General features: G+C 36.3%; 1 protein-coding gene across 3 annotated transcripts in view; it reads right to left on the bottom strand.

Moving 5' to 3' along the window:
• Nucleotides 1–18,807, bottom strand: part of CERT1 (ceramide transporter 1) — a 169,537-nt gene that overhangs the window by 37,570 nt on the left and 113,160 nt on the right. For all 3 annotated transcript variants that reach the window (XM_037801976.1, XM_037801975.1, XM_037801974.1), the window contains 2 exons: nt 14,777–14,934; nt 1,124–1,216 (listed from right to left, as the gene is read on the bottom strand). In XM_037801976.1, coding sequence (XP_037657904.1) covers nt 1,124–1,216; nt 14,777–14,934 — 251 coding nt within the window. The remainder of the gene's footprint in view (nt 1–1,123; nt 1,217–14,776; nt 14,935–18,807) is intronic.

The following is an 18,807-nucleotide window of genomic DNA, read 5'->3' on the forward strand; positions in this document are numbered from 1 at the left end:
ACTTTTTGGCTCTGAAGCCAGTAAACACATATACCTAGCAAAAGGTCCCTTCACCCCACCCTCTGAGAAAAATTTGTGTTGACAGAAGCAGACAAGAACATGCATGCAAATATATATGGCCAGTAGGAGATAAACTGGTAGAATACATTGTTTTAGTTAAAAACCTGGGCTTTTGGGGGCATTTTTGAATTTTCTATAATCTTTCTGTTATAAACATATATTTTACTTATAGTATGAAAAACTAAGATAATTTAAAATGTTGATAGTTCTACCAAAAAATAAACCTAAAACAAGGAAACAATCTGCTTAGCTTCAGAATAAAAATTATCATTGTAATAGCTTACAGTTCAGTAATCCAGTTTCTTAAATCCCCTCCCATAAGATAATTATATATATAAATTTTACACATTTCAGAAACAAGGAATTGACAGCTTAGTAATTTAAAAATATTACTTCAAGTCTCATCATTATGGATTTCCACAGTTGGAAACCTATTTCTACATAAAAATATTCCATCAACAGTAGTTCTTTTTTTCCCTTCCAGTATAAAAATGGCAAGAAATTTTCTTAAATATAAGCTAACTATAACTACTTTATCATTCTACTTCTAGCTCAATGATACATACCCCTGCCACTCCATTTTTAAAAAACTTAGTTGCAGGAATGTCAACAACGTTTAATGCAATTACCAGATACATTTCTTACACTTTTTTTTTTCTCTAAAGAAACATTGAACAACAGTTTATAAAATTTATGTATATGCATGTACAGGGGTGGGAGGGTGGAGAGGGAGCTTTTATTAATTGCTTAACAAGTAAACAAAGGGGAAAAGAAGTTGGTTTTAGATGATTTGAAACTTAAAGACAATTCTGGGACAGTTTATGCTCCTGCTATGGATAAGAACCTAAAGTATAGCATAACTAAAATCTTTAGTCAGTAAAAGTACTCTCTGGCATTATTTATATATCATGAAATAAACATTTAATCAAAATAAACACTGAGGAACAAATTTTATATAAATCTAAAATATTTAAAGATTACACAAGTATTATTTAAAAATTAGTCACTGCTGTGATATGGCATATGTGTTTCTCCTTCTAAGACAAAAAAATAAAATTCATACCTCATAATCCGGTCCTCCAAAGTGGGATTTTTTTTTAAGTTCTGTCATGGCATTTTTGTAGGCTTCCTCTATTCTTCTTCTCTTCTCAATTTCCTATTAATAAAAGAAAAACAGCAAGTGATAAATTAGGTGAACTTTTTCTGCTTTTCACTGAAATTTTACAATCTGACCAAATAACATTCCACTACCATGAAAAATAAGACTATGATTCTGTCCAAGAAATCACGTTTCTCTGTGCTATATATTATATATAACCTACCATTTAAATTACCAGTAAAATCACTTTATAGGTAGGTTATGTACTTAAATGTATTGAGTAACAGCAAAAGTCTCTAAAGTACACTTAAAAAAACAAAATTAGCACCAGAGAAATTGCTTATGATATATTCTTGTAGGTTTTTTCCCCCAGTTAAGAGCATTAGTTATTTTGTTATGGGGAAAAAAAAAAAAAAAAGGGCAAGGAAAAGATACCAGGAAGAAATTAACTCAATTAATATGTGGAAACAATAAATGCTAAAAAGATACTTTAGGAAAGACACATTTCTAGTATTTGCCTACAGCTGGTTAAGACTATTTTAGGGGTGAAAAAGACCTTAGATATCTATTTAAACCCTCTTTTTTTCCTTGTACATTTTCCTTGTACCAGAAAAAGTGATAATAAGAATTAAAAAAAATAGTGAAAAAAGAACACCCATATTGTTCCCCCCACTCCTGCCCTACTTTTCCTTTAGTTTTTTGCCCCCATTTTTCTAGTCATCCATCCATACACTGGATAAAGGGAGTACGATCCACAAGGTTTTCAAAATCACACTGTCACCCCTTGTAAGCTACACTGTCATATAATCATCTTCAAGAATCAAGGCCACTGGGTTGGGGTTTGATAGTTTCAGATATTTACTTCTACATATTCCAATACATTAAAACCTAAAAAGTATTACCTATATAGTGCGTAAGAATGTCCCCCAGAGTGACCTCTCGACTCCATTTGAATTCTTTCAGCCACTGAAGCTTTATTTCGTTTCATTTCACGTCCCCCTTTTGGTCAAGAAGATGTTCTCAAACCTATGATGCTGGGTCCTACGTTGCCAGGGAGATTTACACCCCTGGGAGTTAGGTCCCTAGGGGGAAGGGCAGTGAGATCACCTACCAAGGTGGCTTAGTTAGAGAGAGAGGGCCTCGTCTGAGCAACAAAGAGGGATTCAGGGAAAGACTCTTTGGCACAGTTACAAGCAGGCCTAGCTTTTCCTTTGCAGTTACAAGCTTCTTAAAGGCAAGTCCCATGACACAGCATTCAACACATCGACCTGCCACAGTCCTCAATGTTTGTGAGAACATCAGCATCCATCCAGGTGAGGAAGCCCAACACCTCTGCATTTCCCCTCAGCTCCTCAGGGGGGGCTCTGCATATGTTTTTTTCATTGTTTCTTTTTTTAAAGTAACTTTCTCAAAAAATTAATAAAACAGACAATGAAAAACCATTTCAAACAAAATCAAAACAAAGGTTTAAGAAAAAACAAATATCCTAGAAAAACTACACTACTTCCAACATGTTCCTATTCTACCCCAAGAAAATATACAGACTTTAACCCAGGAAAGGAATAAGAAAAACAGAAAACCTAAGATAACTACATTGCTGTGAACTTGTTCCTACCATACCCACCAGAAATTAACAAACCGTAGCCATTCCTGAGCATTCACAGAACGTTAAATTTACCCACAGTAACTTATCTGTTCTTATTTATCATTCCACCTTCACTAATTGCTATCTATCACTAGGTCCCCTACATTCTACATTATAAACCATTTATTCTACATTTTTCATTGTTCACATTAGTGGTAACATACAGTATTTCTCTTATTGTACCTGGCTTATTTTGCTCAGTATTATGTCTGCAAGGTTCATCCATGTTGTCACACGTGTTTCACGACATTGTTTCTTCTTACTGCCGTGTATTATTCCATCATGTGAATATACCACATTTTACTTAACCATCAATCTGTTGAAGGACATTTCGGTTGTTTCCATCTTTTGGCAATTGTGAATATTGTTGCAATGAACATTTGCATGCAGATATCTGTGTCACTGCTTTCAGATCTTCTGCGTATATACCAAGAAGTACAATTGCTGGATCGAAGGGTAACTCTGTATCTAGTTTTCTAAAGAACTGCCAGACTGTCTTCCAGAGTAGCTGTACCATTATACAGTCCCACCAACAATGGATAAGAGTTCCAGTTTCTCCACATTCTCTCCAGCATTTGTAGTTACCTGTTTGTTTAATGGCAGCCATTCTAATTGGTGTGAGATGATATCTCATTGCGTCTTAATTTGCATCTCTCTAATAGCTAGTGACGCTGAACATTTTTTCATGTGTTTTTTAGCCATTTGTATTTCCTCTTCAGAGAACTGTCTTTTCATATCTTTTGCCCCTCTTATAATTGGGCTGTCTGTACTACTGTTGTTGAGTTGTCAGATTTCTTTATCTACGCAAGCTATCAGTCTTTTGTCAGATACATGGTTTCCAAATATTTTTTCCATTGAGTTGGCTGCCTCTTCACCTTTTTGACAAATTCCTTTGAAGTACAGAAGCTCTTAAGTTTGAGGAGTTCTCATTTACCTATTTTTTCTTTTGTTGCTTGTGCTTTGGGTATCAGGTTTAGGAAGTGACCTCCTAATACAAGGTCCTGAAGATGTTTCCCTACATTATCTTCTAGGAGTTTTATGATACTATCTCTTATGTCGAGGTCTTTAATCCATTTTAAGTTAATTTTTGTGTAGGGTGTGAGGTAGGGATACTCTTTCAATCTTTTGGATATAGATATCTAGCTCTCCAAGCACCATTTGTTGAAAAGACTGTTATGTCCCAGCTCAGTGGTTATCGGGGCCTTATTAAAGATCAGTCGACCATAGATCTGGGGGTTTATCTCCAAATTCTGAATTCAATTCCATTGATCAATATGTCTACCTTTGTGCCAGTACCATGATGTTTTGATGACTGTGGCTTTACAATAAACTTCAAATTCAGGGTGTGTAAGTCCTCCTGTTTTTTCTGTTTTAGAATGTTTTTAGCCATTCGAGGCATCTTCTCCCTTCAGATAAATTTCAACTTCCTTTAGTCTTGTACTATGAGTATCCAGAATCTTTTTAATTTGGTCAACAGTTTCTTTTATTTCCAAAAGATCGCCTATTTTTAAATTTACTCTTGCAATTTCTTCTTCATGCTCTTCTAGGGTCTTCATGTCCTTTACATCCTGTGCCATGTTCCCATTGTTTGTCTTTAGTTCTTCGATTAATTGTTCCAAGTACTGTGTCTCCTCTGATCTTCTGATCTGGGTGTTTGGGTTTAGGTTATCAATATTGTCTGGTTTTTTCATATGCTTTATAATTTTCTGTTGTTTTTGGCCTCTTGGCATTTGCTTAACTTGATAGGGTTCTTTTAGGATATGTAGACTGACTTAAACATTTATCTCTAATTTGACAGATCTACAGCTTGGTGGAGTACACATTCTTTAACTAACCAACAGGTGGCGTCCGCGAGCCACCTATCCCCCTCAAGTCAGTTCTCTCCAACTTTGTCTTTGTGGTGAGTGGGGGTCTGAGTCTTACGGGGATCCAATTGGTACACCAAGTTTGCATGTGTAGTTGGTGATGCCCTCCCTCCCTGAATGTGAGGCATGTGTCTGAGCAGTTAGGGAGGGAGGGCGGCTCTAATAATCAAATCTCCCAGGTGTTCCTGGAGATTTAAAGCTGTTGCAATAGTCTTATCCTTCAGTTCAGTCTCACCACAGTTTGTCTTTGCCACTGACCCACAAGTCCTTGGTATTGGCATATGGTCCCTGGGACTTGAGAGTGGGTCCCTCTTCTAAGCTGTGCATTCCTAGGTCCTCTGCTGAGGGAAGACTGTGCTACATCACAGGTGAGCGCCATCCCCCAACGGAAGTTCTGGGCTGCAAGGCTGTGTAGGGATGTTCCCAGCCTGCTGAAAGGATGGCTGAATGGGACGTGTTAATTTCCCCCTTTTCACACAGCTCCGCCTTCCCAGCTCCGGGACAATTAGCTGCAGGTGCGTGAAAGGTTATTGTCCATGCCAGATATTGTGGCGTGTGCGCGTGTTGCTAGAAACACTACCCATCACACTGGGTTGTTTGGGGCAGCTCTTGGCTGTGGTGCTGGTGCCAGGCAGGAACATTCCCGGCCCACCAGGAAGATGGATGTCAAGGAATGCCCCCTCTTCCTTGGGAAGTTATGGCGTTCAGCAAATTTTCTCAGCCACTAGACTTACTGCTTTGTCCCTCAGAGCTATCTTAGCTCTGCTCTTGCCTGGGTCCAAATTAATTTGCAAGTCTTTGAGGCTTTCTGTAATGGGCTTCTTAGAGTAATCATTTTAGAAAAAGAAAAAAAGATTAAAAAAAAAAAAAAGAAAGAAAAGAAAAAGAAAAAGAAAAAGAAAAAGAAAAAGAAAAGGAAAAAGAAAGTAAAAGAAGGGCCCTCCTTGCAGATCTAATGGGCTATTGAAATGGTATGAGACACAGAGCTTAGGACCATTAAGGAACAATCAAGAAAGCAGAAAAACTGGCTCTTCAGACAAGGGACCTGGCCCTCCGGATTTGTATATGTGCCTGATTCTGCTTGAGCCCTGCCCTTCTCTGTTTTATGTTCACTGGAACTCCAAAAAGTCTCTGTTCTTATTTTTGGTTTGTTTTTTTTTGCTGTTTTTGCTAGCCCTATCTCCTCTCCACCAGGCTGACTGCTCCCAGATTCTCCAGTGTCTGGTCTCAGTCTATGTTTGGAGTTTTTGATCAGCAGTCTGAGTTTTCAATCATAGCTGCAACTATAGTTTTCCCTCCTGGTTCCCAGCACCGATGGCCCCTCTTCCCATGGGACTGGGCTGGCAGGGAGGGGCACAGGTCCCCTGGCCGTGAGAACTTACAGATTTCACTCATCTCGACTGTTTCACATGTTCATGAGTGTTGTATGAAGTATGCCCAAAGTCAAATTGTTCTGTGGTGTCCAGTCCATGCAGTTCCCAACTTTCTACTGCCCTGAAGGAGTAACTAAAACTAAAACCCACACCTCACCACTCCACCATCTTCCAGATTAATCTGATAACTAGCTTTTCCAAGTCTGCGAAGAAGGTTGTTGAAATTTTGATTGGGATTGCACTGAATCTGTAGATGAGTTTAGGCAGAATTGACATCTTAATGACACTTAGCCTTCCTATCCATGAATATGCAACATTTTTCCATCTTTTAAGGTATCTTTCTATTTCTTTTAGTAGAGTTATGTAGTTTTCTTTGCATAGGCCTTTTACATTTTTGGTTAAGTTTATTCCTAGGGACTTGATTTTTTTTAGTTGCTATTGAAAATGGTATCTTTCTTGCATGTCTCTTCAGTTTGGTCAATTCTAGTGTATAGGAACATTACTGACTCATGTGCATCAATCTTGCACACCGCTACTTTGCTAAATTCGTTTATTAGCTCTAGTAGCTGTGTCATTGATTTCTCAGATATAAGATCATATCATCCCCAAATAATGACAGTTTTACTTCTTTCTTTCTAATTTGGATGCCTTTTATTTCTTTGTCTTGCCGGATTGCTCTGGCTAGCACTTCTAGCACAATGCTAAATAATGGCGGTGACAGTGGCATCCTTGTCTCATTCCTGATCTTAGAGGGAAGGCTTTCAGTCTCTCACCGTTGAGTACTATGTTGGCTGTGGGGTTTTCATATATGCTTTTTATCATATTGAGGAAGTTTCCTTCAATTCCTACCTTCTGAAGTGTTTTTATCAAGAAGCGATGTTGGATTTTGTCAAATGCTTTTTCAGCATCTATTGAGACGATCATTTGATTTTTCCTTTTTGACTTGTTAACGTGTTATAATACATTGATTGATTTTCTTATGTTGAACCACCCTTGCATGCCTGGAATTAACACCACCTGGTCATGGTGTATGATTTTTTTAATGTGTCTTTGGATTTGATTTGCAAGTATTTTGTTGAGAAGTTCTGCATCTATATTCATCAGGGAGATTCGTCTGTAGTTTTCCTTTCTTGTAGCATCTTTACCTGGTTTTGGTATTAGAGTGACGTTAGCTTCATAAAATGTGTTAGGTAATGTTCCATTTTCCTCAGTGTTTTGAAAGAGTTTAAGTAAGATTGGTGTCAGTTCTTTTTGGAAAGTTTGGCAGAATTCCCCTGTGAAGACATCTGGCCCACGGCATTTACTTCTGGGAAGCTTTTTGATAACTGATTGGATCTCTTTGCTTGTGATTGGTTGGTTGAGGTCTTCTATTTCTTGTCTGGTCAGTCTGGATTGTTCATGTGTTGTCAGGAAGTTGTCCATTTCCTCTACATTATCTAGTTTGTTGGCATACAGTTGTTCATGGTACCGTCTTATAATTTTTTAAAATTTCTTCAGGATCCATAGTAATGTCACCGCTCTCATTCATTATTTTGTTTATTTGGGTCTTCTCCCTTTTTGATTTTGTGAGTCTAGCCAGGGGCTTGTCAATCTTGTTGATCTTCTTGAAGAACCAACTTTTGGGGTTATTTATTCTATGTTTTTTTGTCCTCTATGTCATTCATTTCTGCTTTAATCTTTGTTATTTCTTTTCTTCTACTTGGTTTAGGATTAGGTTGCTGTTCGTTTTCTAACTTCTTCAGTTGCTCCATTATTCAATTTTAGCTCTTTCTTCTCTTTTAATGTATGCATTTAGAGCTATAAATTTCCCCCTCAGTACTGCTTTTGCTGCATCCCATAGGTTTTGATATGTTGTGTTCTCATTTTCAATAATCTCTCTACATTCAGCAACTTCTCTTGCTATTTCTTCTTTAACACAGTGATTGTTTAGGAGTGTGTTGTTTAACCTTCAGGTATTTCTGAATTTTCTAAGTCTTGGATGGTTATTGACTTTTAATTGTATTCCACTGTGATCAGAGAATGTGCTTTGAAAAATTTCAATTTTTTAAAATTTGTTGAGGCTTGTTTTATGGTCCAGCATATGATCTATTCTGAAGAAAATTCTGTGAACACTAGAGAAGAATGTGTATTCTGGTGATTTGGGATGTAATGTTCTATATATGTCTGTTAATTCAAATTCATTTATCAGGTTGTTTAGGTTGTCAATTTCCTTAACTGGTCTTCTGTCTGGTTGATCTATCTATAGGAGAGAGTGATGCGTTAAAGTCTCCCATAATTATTGTGGAAGCATCTACTGCATCCTTTAGTTTTGCCAATATTTGTCTCATGTATTTTGGGGCACCTTGATTGGGTGCATAAACATTTATGATTGTTATTTCTTCTTGTTGAATTGTTCCTTATATTAGTATGTAGTGGCTTTCTTTGATTTTCACAACCTCCTTGCATTTAAAGTCTATTTTATCTGAGATTAATATTGCTACTCCTGCTTTCTTTTGGGTATAGCTTGCATGAAATAATTTTTTCCATCCTTTCACTTTCAACTCTTTGTGTCCTGTGTCTAAGAAGAGTTTCTTGTATGCAACATATTGATGGTTCATACTTTTTAATCCATTCTGCCAATCTATATCTCTTGATGGGGGAGTTTAATCCATTTACATTCAATATTAGTACTGTGAAGGCATTTCTTGAATCAGCCATCCTGTCCTCTGGCTTATGTTTGTCAGATGTATTTTTCCCCTCTCTCTTTTAATGTCCTTTAATGTATCCATATGGAATCTTTTTAGTTCTCAATCTTTCTCCATACCTCTCTCTCCTTTCTTTGTTTCTCTGTCAGCAGGGCTCCCTTTAGCATCTCATGTAGGGCAGGTCTCTTGTTAGCAAATTCTCTCAGCATTTGTTTGTCTGTGAAAAACTTAAGCTCTCCTTCAAATTTGAAGGAGAGGTTTGCTGGATAAAGAATTCTTGGTTGGCAATTTTTCTCTTTCAGAATTTTAAATATATCATGTCACTGCCTTCTCGCCTCCATGGTGGCTGCTGAGTAGTCACTGCTTAGTCTTATGCTGTTTGCCTTGTAACTGGTAAACTGCTTCTCTCTTGCTGCTTTCAGAACTTGTTCCTTCTCTTCAGCATTTGACAATCTGATCGGAATATGTCTCGGAGTGGGTTTATTTAGATTTATTCTGTTTGGAGTTCGTTGGGCATCTACGATTTATGTATTTATGTTGTTTAGGTTTGGGAAAGTTTCCCCAACAATTTCTTTGAATACTCTTCCTAGACCTTTACACTTCTCTTCCCCTTCTGGAACACCAATGATTCTTATACTTGTGCATTTTATGTTGTCCATCATATTGCTGAGATTCATTTTGATTTTTTTCAATTTTTTCCCCATTCTTTCTTTTATTCTTTCACTCTCCATTCTGTCCTCTTCAAGCTTGCTCATTTGCTGTTCAGCTTCCTCCAATCTAGTATTGTGAGTATCCAGGATCTTTTTAATTTGATCAACAGTTTCTTTCATTTCTGTAAGATGGTCTATTTTTTTTATTTACTCTTGCAATTTCTTCTTTATGCTCTTCTAGGGTCTTTTTCACGTCCTTTATATCCTGTGCCATGATCTGGCTGTTTGTAATTAGTTCTTTGATTAATTGCTCCAAGGACTGTGTCTCCTCTGATCTTTCGATTTGGTTGTTTGGGTTTGGATTATCCATATCTTCTGGTTTCTTCATATGCTTTAAAATTTTGTTGTTTTTGGCCTCTTGGCATTTGCTTATCTTGATAGCATTCTTTTAGGATAAGTAGGCTTCTTTGAACAATTATCTCTAATTTGTCAGATCTACAGCTTGGTGGAGTACACTTTCTCTGACTAAGTTAGCAGGTGGCGTCTGCAAGCCACCTATCCCCCTCAAGCCAGTTCTCCCCAACTCTGTCTTTGTGGTGAGTTGGGGTCTGAATCTTGTGAGCGGTCAATTGGTGCACCAAATTTCTGTGTGCAGTTGGTGCTTCCCACCTGGAATGTGGGGTGTGTGTCTGAGTGGTTAGGAAGGGAGGGTGGCTTTAATAATCAAATCTCCCAGGTGTTCCTGGAGACTTATACCTGTTGTACAAGTCCAAGCTTTTGGTTCAGTCTCCCCACAGTCTGTCTCTGCCATGGACCCACAAGTCCCTGGTATTGGTGTATGGTCCCTGGGACCTCCATGCAGTCCTGCCTCCAAGGGCCTCTATGGGGGGAAGACAGCACAACGGCACAGGTGAACGCAGTCTGCAAGGGAAGCTCTGGGCCACTGTGCTGCTCAGGGGCGTTCCCAGCCGACTGAAGAGATGGCTGTACAGGGCGTGGTAATTTTCCCCTTTTCAAAGACCTCCACCTTCCTAGCTCTGGGACAATTAGCTGCGGGTGTGTGAAAGGCTATTGTCCACACCAGCTACTATGGCGTTTGCACATTTTGCGGAAAGGACTTTCCACCGCACTGGGTTGTGCGGCTCTCACTGCCGGATTTGCTGCCGTTTTTGGGTTTTTAGACTAATCTGTCTCCAAATGCCAACCCCCAATTTCTCCCAACTGTGGCATGGCTGCTGGTTCCCCAGTAGGCTCGCTCACTCGTTCCAGATCACAGACTCTCGGTTTCACCAAGTACACGGTCCCTAAGGATTTAGCAGAACTTGACCAGCCGGTGCATTGCTGGAACTGGTATTCTGAAGCACTTTCTGTCTTTTATCAAGTATTTTTCACAGAGATGATTTTTTGCCCTGGCTCTCATAATCTGCCATCTTCCGCTGGGCCAGAAGGTTTTTCTTTAAACTGCTACCAGGGCATCTTTAAACCTTTGCTGAAATTTGGTTATTCAGCTTGGTTTGAGGTTTATCTCCCCCTCCCCCACCTGCTGATTTGACAGGAAACATTCCTGATGAGGTCATTCCTTACAGTCAACCCTCTTCTATTAAAGATAAGGCCTACAGTGCTGGGAGGTTTAAAGACCCATTTTTCCACTTAGAATAACAAAGGCTTGCCCTGGCACCAATCTCAAACTTACTGCCACAATAATAGGCTACACTGGGTCAAATCAGATATGTAAAGCCAGCAAGTTATAAAAAAAACTCAATGATTTTATTACTTCACATCAAATACTTAATGGTTAAATTAAAGTGTATATTGAAAATAAGCTAAAAAAAAAAGTAAATAAAGTCTATATTGAATTCACACAAAGCTAACTACTTCCAAATAACTTATCTGAATTCAAACTAGTGCAAACTAATTAGTTATTTCATAAGATCCAAAGATTTCATTAACTGATTTTTATGTACTCAAGAGAAAATGGTACTACAGAACCACTAGAAAGGCAAAATGTAACAACAAAACAAAACAAACCCTGACTATACCAAGTGTTGTCAAGGGTGTAGAGCAACTGGAATTCTCATCTATTGCTGCTGAGAGTATAAATTTGTATAAGCACTTTGGAAAACTGTTTGCCAAAACCCACTAAAACTAAATATATACCTATGAACCAAAAATTGTACTCTTAAGTGTAAGCCCAAGAGAAATGAGTGCATAAATCCATTAAAAAAAAAAAAATACACAGGAATGCTCACAGCAGCTCTATTCATAATAGCCAAAAAATGAAATCAACCTAAATATCCATGTGTAAGAAAACAAATAAATGGTGGTATAATCATACAAGGAAATGCTATACAGCACTAACAAAGGATGAGCAATCACTAAATGTAACAAAATGCATGAATCTTATAATCAGTGTTGAGGGGGAAAAAGCAAAATTTATATATTGTATGATTCCATTTATATGATGCTTGAGAATAGGCAAAACTAATCTATAGTGATACAAGTTAAAACTGTGGTCACCTCTGGATGTGGTGATCTAGTATGGACTAGGAAGGGGCATGAAGGAACCTCTGGGGAGCTAGAAAAGTTCTGTATCTTGATTTCAGTGGTGGTTACAGGGGTGTAAACATATATGTAGAAAAAATCATCAAGTACTATAATTACGATTGGTGCACTTCACTGTATGTATGTCATTTACCTTAATGAAAAAAATGAACACAACAAAAACACAGTGTGGCAATATTAAAAAGACTTCAGAGAAAGTGAAAAAGCAAGTGAAAGAAATGCCTGGGAGTCTATTAAATCAAAGTTATCCTCAATGAACAGAGTTATTCTCACTAACATTGCTAAAAACTGAAATTGTTTGATCTTTGAATATGTGGTTTCTTGGACACGGCTAGCTAACGAGTATACTACTTTCTATAATAGAAGAGATTATTATTCCAGGTAACCAAGCAAAATCATCATCACTACAGAATATTAATTTTCCATTACTTAGCTAAAAGAACAGTGAAACTGACACTAGAAATCTACATCAAAGTATAATTTAAATCTGCAACTCTATTATTAAATAGCTGTTAATATGTCACCTATTACTTTTTAAATTGCTTTCTTTACATTTTAAGTTCCTTGAGGGACTATTTCCTGTTCATCTTTGTTTCCTAGCTTAGGGCCTAGCACAAAGCAAGCAAGCAAATACTTCTTGAATGAAACAGAACAGTTTCAGTGAAACCGTATTAAGTTATCATTGTTCTTTCTCAATTTTATGAATTATATAAAAGACATATTGTTGATAGAACACACTTTCTATTTAAGAATTATTCTAGTCTTTTTAATAACCATTCCATGTAAAATGTAACTGAGACCCTGCTGTTATTTCAAACTTGAGAAAAAATTGTAGTGAAAAAGGTGAATAAGATTTGACATCAGATAGACTTGTAAGAGGAATATAAAATACAATAGCAATCGAAAGTACAATTTGTTTTGTATGAAAAAAAAAAATACAATAGCATTTCCAGATTTCAATTAATATTGACAATCTTTTGTGACATTCTTTCTTTAAGAGTGGTGCATGCAGAAACAGCAAAAGTCATTTTTTCACCGATCTTTTGCTCTACTTATTACTACCCAATAAAGAAAGGGACAGGATAAGATCAACAACACTGAGGGCAATCAAAATCCACCTCCTGATGGCAGCACATTATCATGAGTATAATTAACAATGCTGAAGTGTGAATGTGGTTGATAGGGGAAGTTTAGAGTCATACATGTCACCAGAAGGAAACATGGGACTGTGTAACTCAGTAGAGCTTTTGGAGGATGAAGACTGCGATTAACAATACAAATAAAAAAAATTTCTTCCATGAGCTAGAACAAATGTAGAGCTCTATTATAAGGAGTTAATAATAGAAAAATAGAAAAATAACCTATTGCAAACTATGGACTATAGTTAACAGTAATATGTTAATATTCTTTCATCAACAGTAACATATATACCACAGCAATGCTGGGAATCAGCGCTAGGCGATGTTTGGGTTTTTTTTTTTCTCTCTCTTTTTTTTTGTTTTTGTGGTAATGAAAATATTCTAAAATTGATTGTGGTGATGAAAGCAAAACTATGTGATGATACTCTGAACCACTGATTGTATACTTTGGATGGATTGTATGGTGTGTAAATATATCTCAATAAAATTGCATTTAAAAAGAGAACACACACATACACAAAGCCCACTTCCATTTTCAGCAGAGCGATTGCTGTAAAGATGAAGAAGCCATTATTGCATTTGATTCTCTTGCATCTTTAGTCAGTAGTTTTAAGAGGTTGGCTGTTCCCTCAATACATTATTTGGTGCGCATACAGGGAATCTAATAATTCAATTTGATCCACACTGAATACAGAGTTGATATCTTTGAAGACAACACTTTGACTCCAGAATATAGCTAGCCAACATGACTTGCTCTCAACTGCACTTGAGACTTCTGAACAGTTCTCTTTTCTTCTAAAACTTGGGGACTGGACCTTTTTAAACACACAGTGCTATCCAAATCTTATGGCCATCCTGCCACTGCATCAGTGAATACACTGCTTTCCTTAGCGTCCTGCTCAAACCGACAAGACCTTCAAATATCACAAGCAATGTGACTTACTGATGAACGATAAAATTCACACTGACGTCTGGCCTAGTATCCAGAACTAAAATATAAGAATAGAGTAAAATTAATTCTGCCACTTAACACCTAGGTACATTTGGACTCAAGTTCCTTCTTTAAATGACAGTGCTAGACTAGAACTAGATCTCTAAGTTATGTTTCAGTTCTAACATTTTATTATTTTACTGAAGTTGAATTATAAATAGAAGTCTTCCTTCTAAACAAGTTCAGTGAGACATTCATCACACTGGAAACTAAATATTCGTATTATAATATTCTTATCCATCTGCAGTTTAAACAAAGGTGAACATAAACCAAAAGTTCAATAGAACAACAAAATATATGTTAAGTGAAGTGACATCACCATGACCTCTTAAAAGATACATGGCTATGACCGTAATAAGTAAATGTTAAAATTTATAAATTGATGTTTAAGTTAGTTCATACAACTTAAATCCTGTTTCATGTATCACAGACTAATGCTGGGTAATGTTAAATGGTTCATCACTTCCATTCCAAAGCATTAATATTATCATTACAAAATTTGTATAATTATTGAATTCCTTTTAAAGAAGCACATTTTATAGTAACTGAATAAATAACTGGTACATCTCATTAAGAAAATGAGCCTAATAAGCCCACAAACTTTCCTTTAGCCCAATGGATTCTTCCCTAAGAAGTTAACTTGGTTTAAATGTTCAACTGATACATAAAATTTAAATAAAATATGAAAGGAAGAAAAACTACTCTTACCTTATCCAGTCTCTTTTGCCAGCTGTCCTCACGTTTTACCATTAGTTCAATACAATGAGAAAGTGTAGCAAGGATTCCAGCAGTAGTTGCTTTAAAAGTTATCGCTTCCCCTTTAAAGTCTATGCCATTAATCCCTTTCGGTGTTACATGTGGAAATACTGAAAAAGAAAGTCATTCACTGAAAATTTTCCCAGAGACAAAATAAGTCTTCATCACAACGTGAGATTACAAAATGTGTTTCAAACTACCAAATCAGAGGTTTTTGGATTGTAATTTTCCTCCTGTGGACCAACATTTCAAAATCTCCCAATCCATGTTTTGGGCAACATGTTCTTTTCAAGTCACTTTTTTCTGGATTTTATGTCCTGAAATCTATTTGCTGTGCTGTACCCGGTGAATCAATTTTTAGGAGTAATATATTGTTTTTTTTGCAATTTTATTGAGATATATTCACACACCATAAAAACCATCCAGTGACTCACTGTATCATCACATGGTTTTACATACATCCTCATGATCAATTTTAGAACATTTTCATTAGAGGAGCAATACTTTTAACAGTAACATTCTGCCAGCTTAGAGCAGGACCTAACTATGGCAAGAACTACCTTTCATTTTGAGAAATCTAGAATTTTACAATTATCTGAAGATAAACCATAGAATTGTATAATGGTGATATAAAATTTTAGATAAATTTCCCAATTTAAGTCCAGTACCAGTATTCAGGAAAAAGAAAGGCTCTAATGGTTACATTTTATAATTTTAATTCAAGGATAGGCTTCAAATTAAATGAAAAATCTTAAAACTTATGAGATGCAAACAAAAGAGCATATCTTAAACTAAAGCTATTCAGAAATTCTTCCAGTAAAATCCTTATAAATGATATAATGATACTTCTAACTTTAAAAACTCACATGGTTATGACATCAAAGGTATAATCTATAAAAGAACAAACTGATAAACTGTACTTCATCAAAATCTAAAATTTCTACTCTTCAAAAGGCACTGTTAAAAAATGAAGACACAAGCCACAGACTGGGAGAAAATCTTTTACAGAGCATATATCCGATAAAGGATTTATAGCAAGAATACGTAAAGAATTCTCAAAACTCAACAATAAACAACGCAACAAAAAATCGGGCAAAAGATTTGGACACTTCACCAAAGAAGACACAGATAGTAAATAAGCATGTGAAAACATGCTCAATATCGTTAGTAACTAGGTAAATGCAAATTAAAACCAGAACGTAATCCAGAGTCTGCCCCTGGGAGAAGCTTAGAGCTGACAGACACAAACGTTTGCTGACGCAGACAGGAAGACATATAGAGGAAGCCCAGAGCTTGTCCTGGAGAAGCTAAGAGAGGATCACTAGACACTTAGAGAGAGAAATGTCCTGGAAGAACAAGCAAGGACGCACAGGAGCTGAGGAAGAGAGGCTAAGAGAGACAGAAGCCAAGAGACATTTTGGAGAAAGCTATTTTGAAACAAAACCTGGGAGCAAAGGGGCAGCAGACCCTTGCCAGGTGCCTTCCCAGGTTTTCCGGACACCATCGGCCTTTCTTTAGTGAAGGTATCCTCATGTTGATGCCTTAGTTTGGACACTTTTATGGCCTTAGAACTGGAAATTTGTGACCTAAAAATCCCCTTTATAAAAGCCAATCCATTTCTGGTATTTTGCATAACGGCAGCTTTAGCAAACTGGAACATCATACAACGGAATATTACTAAGCAATGAAAAGGAATCAACCATTACATGCAACAATACTGATGAACCTTAAACCAAGAAAGAAAGTCAGGCAAAAAAGAATACACACTGTATGACTGCATGTATATAAATTTCTAAAAGATGCAAACTAATTTACAGAGACAGAAATAGATCACTGGTTGCTTGGGAATGGGGGTAGGGGATAGGAGTAAGAGATTATACTGGGAAACATGTAATGCTTTAGGTAATAGGATGATGATGAACGTATTCACTATATGAATGTGGCAGTAGGTTCATCAGCTTATACATGTATCAAAACTTACCAAATAGGACTCTTGAAACCTGTGTGTAGTATATATGTATGACAATTATACACATATGAAGGTATTTAAAAATCTTACATTTTCTTTATAAGACACAAAACACTTTCTATAATTGTAACTTTTATTTTTTCCATTATTCTCACAAAAATTGCTGTTTTATTTCAAACTACAGTTTTTATTAATATTAACTTAGAAATCAGTCATCTGTATTCCAAATAAGAGAATGTATGCAACTGTAATAATGGGTCCTCAATGCTATTTGCTAATTTACATGCTTAAACAGTCAGTATAATATGAAAGAGCAACATGAAACATCTTTGTTAAAGCTCTACAAATATAGAAACGTATGCCCTTCAATTGCACTTATTACTTTCACAAGCAGCCACCTCAAATCTCTTTCAGAATGATATGGGAGTTATATAACAGACTTCTGAGCTTTCAAACTCTTGAAAACAAAAACATTACATAGCAAGGCCTCTGAAATGAATGTCTCTCAGGTTACATCTGTTAGGAAATTAAAGTCCTGAAGTAAAATATCTTAATTTGTAATTCACAAGGCTCCTGTAAGTATTGATTACTTTGATTTTTGCTTCAAGTCTCTTACACCTTATATTGTGGAACCTTCTAAGTACTTGATAATTTTAGAACTTTCTAAAGTTGGCAGAGCTTAAGACAAGGGAAAAAGGTTCTTAAAGAGATAAATAACATGCCTTACTTTCCCTTGGCAAAATAATACAATGCAGTAAAAGGAAGTTGAAAATATGTAACCTTGAATATGAAGGGCACAAAAGGAAGAAATGACAATCTACAAAATCTCGATTTTTAAGTACTTAGGCTCTAAAGACCATCATTCACACTTACAGTTGACTCTCTTTCCTTACACACTTTAAAACAGTCTTTTAATGGTACTAACACTCAAATAATCGAGGGATTATCCTTAATTCTCTGTAATCTAACATGAATATGCCAAAAATGAAAATAAATGCTGACAGAAGCTGAATGATTCAGAATGCCCTCATTTCATTAACATTCTCACATTCCATTTTGAATGGAACAACATAGGAAATCTAAGGGGGAATCCCCAAAGTCAGGAGTTTTTTGGTTTTCTTATATTAAGCATTCCAAATGACCATGTGTACTTATGTATACATGTGTGCATGCATTCAGAGGGGACAGAAAGACAGTGGTGGAGAATTCCTTCTGTACAGACAGAACGACAACTTTAAACCTCTTCACTTTGTCTACTAACTGCAAAGAGAACTCATGGCTGAAGACTATGGTCCTGGTATCAACTATACAATGGTCAACAATCATTTAGTTTGGTACTACTGCCTCATCCTATAGTTGTCCAAAAAATGGAATTAACAATATTCCGACATGAAAAATCTGTGAGCTAGCTGAAAAGTGATCTGTAGTCCAAATTTTTCCCTTAGACAAAGTGTGAGTAGGTGCACATGGACTAGGTAGTAGGAAACAACAGGATCATACTCCAGTTTCCTAAGCAATGAATGATCCATCAACACTAAATTTCGTCTCAATGAGCTTCAGTGAGTATATTTTAATTTGATAGAACAATTAATATTTATTTCTATTATATATTATATACTACATGACAAAATGCTCTTGTATAGTATTTACACAGTAAGAATAGACAGAAGTTGGAAAATTGTTCAGAAAATCCGTTGATAAATATAGTTAAACGGAGACAACTAGAAAATAGACATGAAAAATCCATGCAGATATAAAAAATGGTCAGCATTTAATGCAATTTAACCTTTCTGAGGGTTTAGAGATAGGAAATTTTTGTTTTCTAGGATAGGTATAAAGAAACTTCCAAAGCCATTCTAAGTAAGAGGCTGAAAAAAGCTGAACAATCTTTAAGTCACCTTATTTAGTTAGTTTTTCGGTAAGCACTTTGAGATAGAATTTGCATACTATAAAATTCACCCATTTAAAGAGTACAATTCAGTGGTTTTCAGTATATTCACAGAGTTGTGCAACC

The sequence above is a fragment of the Choloepus didactylus genome, chromosome 13, assembly GCF_015220235.1.
Source record: "Choloepus didactylus isolate mChoDid1 chromosome 13, mChoDid1.pri, whole genome shotgun sequence".
Lineage (NCBI taxonomy): Eukaryota > Metazoa > Chordata > Mammalia > Pilosa > Megalonychidae > Choloepus > Choloepus didactylus.